This window comes from Schistocerca piceifrons, chromosome 2 (genome assembly GCF_021461385.2).
Source record: "Schistocerca piceifrons isolate TAMUIC-IGC-003096 chromosome 2, iqSchPice1.1, whole genome shotgun sequence".
In the NCBI taxonomy this organism is placed as follows: Eukaryota; Metazoa; Arthropoda; class Insecta; order Orthoptera; family Acrididae; genus Schistocerca; species Schistocerca piceifrons.
The window spans coordinates 527889754-527896644 of record NC_060139.1 but is presented as its reverse complement, the minus strand read 5'-3'; the positions used below and the strand labels follow the sequence as shown (position 1 = coordinate 527896644).

The following is a 6891-nucleotide window of genomic DNA, read 5'->3' as shown; positions in this document are numbered from 1 at the left end:
GTGTATTTTGTATAATTAATACGCAGTTATACTTTGCCACTATTTATGTAAAGCTACAGATTAGGAAATGTGTTCTACAATTGATATATAACAGTTGAGGACATGAAAGAACAGTTTTATTGTGTCTGAATAAAACTACTAAAAGCCAACAGAAAGATACAACAGGCTAAACCATGTTTAAAAAATAATTCTTCCACTCAGTTTGTAGCCTGGTTGTAAAGCTGATTTATTGCATATCTTGAAGCAATCAGAAAGTATCACAAAACAAGATATGTTGATTCCACCAGTTTTTCTTGCTAGTGAAAGAGGTAAGTTCTACACTCTTGGAATTTACTTCTTTCTGTGAAAATTGTTGATGTCTTCAGTCAACAGCTCAGCCATCTCGTCTTCACTCAATCCTAGATGAGTCAGCTCCTCCAGGATGAGCCGACACACTTGCAATACTCCTAGTTCTTGGGACAGTCGGACAGGACTGGTTTACACAGACTCTTTGGTTTCACCACGTAAACTACAATAAATAGAAGAAATATATTTTAATAGAGTTAGAAACTATGAATAGAAATATATACCATTATACATTTACTACTGATAATACAATGATAAGTCATCAACTATTTACATGGCATGAATTTCATTTTTCGCTCTCTCATGGTGCCATAACAGTGAGATTGTGGAAGACCTCTAGGTACCAAACAGGCAACACAGTACTGTCAAAATAAACCCCACAGCACGAATATCTATTGCCTATTAAAATATCTCTTCGCTAAATGTTGAGACCAAAGCCCATGGAGAACTTCATGTAGCTTTATATAATATAATTCGGATAGTAGAACTCAGATTCTACATCGTAGAAAGATAAAAAATGCATCACATTTAAGAGGCTAACAAATAACTGGAAAAAAGTATTAAATATGTGCTGGAAATTGCTCTGAATAGTTTTGGTGAAGAATGTTAATGAGTTGCATTTTCGTAAAGTGCCGTATCTTTCATTGTTCACGGAGAGGTAACATTTTACCGTTAAAGAGTAACGTAAGGATAAACATTTTCCCTTGATGGTTTGATTTAACTCATATTCTCGCATTCACTTTGGAACCCTTCAAAAATTTTATAGTCAACAGTTTGTGGTTATCTTGTCAACAATGGATACAAAATCGTGCTATGGAAAGTACCTTACCCTTCGGTAGTAGGTTATAGCAAGAATACAGCTTCGGTGAATTGGCATACAAGTAGAACTTGTTGTCTGCCTGGACACAAATGGTATCGTCGTCTTCTTCCGCGTACGACGCCGCCACCAATGTTCTCACAGACGGGATGGTGGCGGACGGCTGTTCCTCACCCTGGATGGCGGCAGTTGTCGACTCTTCTGGTCGTCCGTATACCGCCGCAACTGCGACCAATGCTATAGAAAACAATGAACATTATTACAGATTGCAGCTTTGTCTACTGGCTGTTGGTGCAACTTTACCATCTAGCGCTCTGATACTATTGTCAGGTAATCTGACTGCCATGTGCTAGCTTGAATATACGGAGATAAAGTGCAACTCAAATGACTAGTGCCACAATTCTGCCACTTGCAAATCTGTCTCCTCTGGATGGTAATGGTACTCTGTTGTCTGGTAGACTCTAAGTTGTACATATATCCTAAGTAACTGTTATTAGGAAAGCTGTAGCAGCAGATTACGGCATATTTGTGACACTTGTGTAGAATGCTAAAAGATGTTTTGTACCACAACACGAGACTGTTTTGGTACCTAATTGACGATATAACTCAACATGTTCTGTTAACATAACAAAACGGATACTGGGAAAGATAATGTCAAGGGTACGACGAGGAAGTGTCACATGCCCACTACTGATCACAATACACTCGGTATAAAAGAAGTGCTGCATACTTAGAGAGGTAGTTTGGATGAAGCCATCAGAAATGTCCAGTACAAATGGGCGAAAAACGCTTTCCGTAAGAGCTATGAGCAGTTTGGGTAAACTGTAAACCGTATTCATAGTTCTGGGTAGGTGCAGCACATACATTAATTCTAACTGAACCAGTATGTGTTGTGAACAGCTTGTGAAAACCATTTACATTGTGGTTTTTTCTCTACTTTTGCCATAATAATGGTAGCCTCTTATTACAAAGGCCAGTACCAAACACCATATTGAGCATGACCTTTAGCGACGACTCACAAATGCAGGTCATATGTAATACCCGAAGTCTCATGTATTTTTCAACTACTTCCTTTCATGAGTTTATAACCATTTCTCGTAACTACATCTACTTATGAATTTTGTCATTAATTAAATTTCATCGAAATATAATGTATGCTGCATGAATAAATAAGAAATAATTACATAGATCGTTGTAATAAATAAGCTGCCAGAGACAAAAAAATTATGTTCAACTAACGCAAAGAATATATTTCACGGAAAAATAACATCGTTGTCGCGAACGCACGCAGTCCTAGAACAGAGGGCAGAGATGAGTTGCGAAGCGTCTAGGGTGCGGTGGAGACATGTGTGACGGTCCGCAAATGCCAAATGGAGATTATTATCGAAATGGTGTTGCAATATGTATGTGGGCAGGCAAAATATCATTAAGTCAGGACGTGTATGGACACACAACATGATCGCAAGAAGATGTTGGAATTAATGAAGACTGCTGTACGCATAAATTTTATTCAAGCTGCTGACTAATCAAGAGGAGCCTACCGCCAATAATGAATTTCGTAATAAGCATTACATCAGAAGCAACGCATCACAAAGTAAGATATAGCCTGTATTTTTATAGCTCCATAACAGGCATGCCAGCGCAATAGTATCTTTTTGGGACATTCTTCAAAGCAAACTTTACAGACCCAGGTCGATCAAACTATCTGACAATAAGATCAAACTGGAAGTGATTCAAATTCAATTCATATTTTATTGACAAAAGTATGCTGGCTAACTGACAGTCAAAGAAAGTTTACGAGTTTATGTTGTGTTCTGTAAATGACTTTATTGCAAAAAAAAAATGGCTCTGAGCACTATGGGACTCAACTGCTTTGGTCGTAAGTCCCCTAGAACTTAGAACTACTTAAACCTAACTAACCTAAGGACAGCACACAACACCCAGCCATAACTAGGCAGAGAAAATCCCTGACCCCGCCGGGAATCGAACCCGGGAACCCGGGCATGGGAAGCGAGAACGCTACCGCACGACCACGAGATGCGTGCAAACTTCATTGCATATGTGTACGTAGCATTAGCATTAGCAAATAACAGTTGGCATAAATGACGGTTTCTATGGCATCATTTTCGGAGTAACCGGTAAAGAACTGTACTCTGTTTTGGCCACGATTTAACATATTTTAAAACAGACAGCATTATCACGAATTACGTAATACAGCATAGCTTCTATGGACCGTTGCTAGTCGTTGCAGAATTATAATTGACATTATTGCATGTTAGATTTCAGTGTTCATGTTACACGTGTCTTCGCATCTAAGCTCACGCGAGTTCACTTCATTTTTTTGCACCATTACCTTTCTTGTCCGGTACTTTCGCGATTAGCTATTTATCAAATTTAACTTTTGCCCCTTTTTGTTGCTGACGACCTTTCTACTCAGCAATCTAAATTCGTGCAGACGGCATTGGCATACCCAGTTACGGCTAACTAAAGCAAAACTTTATTTATTCCCATTCTTTTAATTTATATCGTTGTTGCACTCAGTAATCACTCCAGTGTTAACGATCAGGTAGTAACTCACTACGATCTGTCAGCAAACATTGATATTCGAATGAGGTGCCTTGTTTCCATTTACTATGGCACAGTAGGTACACCTGTCCCAAAAAATATTTTTCTAGTTCAGGGACAATATGAATAGTACATGCTGCTACCAAACAACAAAATAACGCCCTCTCATTTGATTACTCATTACTTTATTACATTCAGTGGATGATTCGAGATAGCAAACAACTTATGTAGACATGATGTGTTTCAAAGTAGTCAAGATGGACAAGTGCTCATGCCCATTAAGGTGTGCATTTCATAGTCCATGTGCAAAGGAATTTTTTCTTGTTTCCTTCCATACAAGCATCTCTCAAAATTGTGGCAGTGACCAATTCTTCTCCCAGTGTGTAAATAGATTTTCAAGCGAATTGCTGTCTTAGAAATCATGTAAAAAGAAGGTAGAAAAAAAATGTGTATCGTGAAAGAAAATTTATATATTCTGCCAATACTTACCAGCAACAAAGAACAGAGCAGCCTTCATTGCACTCGATAAGAAATACTACTGCTGCCGGTCGTAGATTTTCGTTTATATATGTTTAAACACCCAATGGCATCATCGAATGTTATCGTACCGTTCCTTTCTGATTTTCCGTTCCGGGAACTGTGGTGCAGCAACAAGCAGAAGATTGACTTTCCTTGTTTTTGGCAAGCTGCATTATCGTTCGCTCTGCCTTATTTATTACCAACGCTATTTCAACAACCGGGATAAAAAAGACGGGTTATCATACTGCACCGTTCACTTCCTTCTCATTCGAAGTAGCCGCGCGGGGTAGCCGCGCTGTCTGAGTCTCCTTGTCACGGTCCCTGCGGATCCCCCGGTCGGAGGTACGAGTTCTCCCTCGGGCATGGGTGTATGTGTTGTCCATAGCGTAAGTTAGTTTAAGTACCGTGTAGGCTTAGGGACAGATGACCTCAGTAGTTTGGTCCCATAAGACGTTACCACAAATTTCCTAGTTTCATTCGATGTCATTGGAAGAAGACGGATATCTGTCACTTCTCTATCAATTCGGTGTCATTGTAGTAAAACCGAGAAAACAAAAAGACGTGCTTCCACGTAAGTTAAGTGCCACAGAGCATCAACACAGCTGAGTTGATATGTCACACACGTCTTGTGGGCAGTCCCCGTTAAATGTGGATTGAGAAGAGAAAGCTCTAGTAAAAAAGTTAATTCCTAAATCAGCTCATAACGCTTTTTTTAAAATTAATACAAGACAGTTAACGCACAGGCTCTAAATGAAGATTCTTTTTCTATCAACGAAGCCTCTGATAATGCAGTAAGGCTCAAATCCTGAAGAAATGAAATGTATAGATGCCACCGATCGTTCATGCTATGTACTTTGCGATCCAAACAGCTTTCCATTTTGAAGATGAGAGCCCTGTGCCTAGAGGATAGGTACACCTACGAAATAAGTGCGGTGCGGTTATAAATATATGCACTGAAGAGAATGTTTCAGCGTGACAGAAGTGCAACACCTCCGCAAATTGTTGCAGATTTCAGTGTAGGGCCATGAACAAGAGTCAGTGTGAGAGTGATTCAACGAAACTTCATCGACTTGGGCTTTCAAAGCCAAAGACCCATTCGCGTACACTTATGACTAAACGGCTCAAAGCTTTGCGCTTCGCCTGGGACCGTCACCACCGACAGTGGAAGGCTTATGAGTGGAAATATGTTGCCTGGTCGGACGAGTCTCGTTTTACATTTTATGGAGTGGATGGACGTGTACGGGTACGGAGAAAATCTCATGAATCAGTGGAACCAGTATGACAGCAGCGGACGTTCAAATTGATGGAGGCTCTGTAATGGTGTGGGACGTGGGCAGTTGGAGTGATATGGGAGGCGTGATACGTCTAGAAACGACTCTGACGGGTACCACGTACGTAAGCATACTGTCAGATCACCTGCATCCATTCATGTCCATTGTGCATTCCGATGGACTTCGGCAATTCTTTGGCTCTCCACTGTAATATATATATGACTAGATGAAATCTGTGAGCGCTCTGTCAGAGGGGCATGTTAGATTCTTTTACACACTCATTTTGCCTGTAACGGGTATGAAACAGACGCTTTCTGGCGACACTAAGGGTCGCTTCAAAGTAGAGACGAGTACTACTTTTTTCGGCTGATTCCAAGTAAACAATCAAAAACGTAATTGCAAATATCAGCATAAAAGTCGGAGCAAATGCTCCTCACGACTCTTCGGAGATCAGTTGTATACACATTTTAAGTGGTGAATCGATAGAGCGTTCCCATATTTAATCAAGTGCGACATTCGTTTTAACGAAATGTGTTAACAGGTCAGTGAAACCCGAGTTCCGAGCTAAACGCCCTCTCACCCCAAACCACTGACATTTCGATTTCAGTGGTATGAATCGAGAGCTAATAGGAGGTCAGGAAGTATGTCTTTTATGTTTTCTGATGAAAGTTGGTTGTGCATCACTGACAATGATGGCCGCTGAGGGCCTGCAACCAATTTGTGTGAATGCTATACACCCTGGACCTATACTGGGAGTCATGGTCATGGGTGCGATTTCGTATGTTGGCGGGAGCACTCTCGCGGTTATCCCAAGCAGCCTGAATCAAAATTTGTATGCCGATCTGTTAATTCGCCCTGTTGTCTTGCTATTACTGAATAGCATCCCATGGGTGATTTCCAACAGAATAACGCTAGCCTACACAGCACTATTGCAATATAACATGCTCTGCAGAGTGTCGACATGTTGCCTTGGCCTGGTCCACCACCAGATCCGTCTCCAGTCGAGCACCATGAGACGACAACTCCGGATTCATTCACAGCCAGTGTTAACCGTCCCTGTACAAACGAACCAAGAGCATAATGCATACACGCTTGCGTATTCACATTCAACATTCTGGCTGTTACACCGGTTTCTAACGTATCAGCAATGGCTTATTTCGCGCTTACGTTAACCTGCGATCGTACGAAGACAGTCACTTGTGTACGTTGTCTAGTCAAATGTATTCCAGAATTTTCAATCCTCTACGTCAATAATTTCTAGTGTCGCGACTTTTTTCCTCAGTGTATATTAGATGCTACTCCAATAGTAGATCAGTACTTTGTATATAGTTTGGATAAGCACGGATTTTGTTGATTGCTTATATAGAGGTCTTT

The 6891-nt window shown here is 40.6% G+C and overlaps 1 protein-coding gene across 1 annotated transcript; it reads right to left on the bottom strand.

The window, feature by feature from the left end:
• Window positions 1-209: 209 nt before the first annotated feature.
• On the bottom strand, window positions 210-4262 carry LOC124777672. The gene is made up of 3 exons (XM_047253153.1): window positions 4217-4262; window positions 1175-1399; window positions 210-508 (listed from the first exon to the last, which is right to left on the bottom strand). Exons 1-3 carry the CDS (start codon window positions 4242-4244, stop codon window positions 447-449), a joined length of 315 nt encoding a protein of 104 aa, XP_047109109.1. The 5' UTR covers window positions 4245-4262; the 3' UTR covers window positions 210-446.
• Between the last annotated feature and the right edge of the window lie 2629 nt (window positions 4263-6891).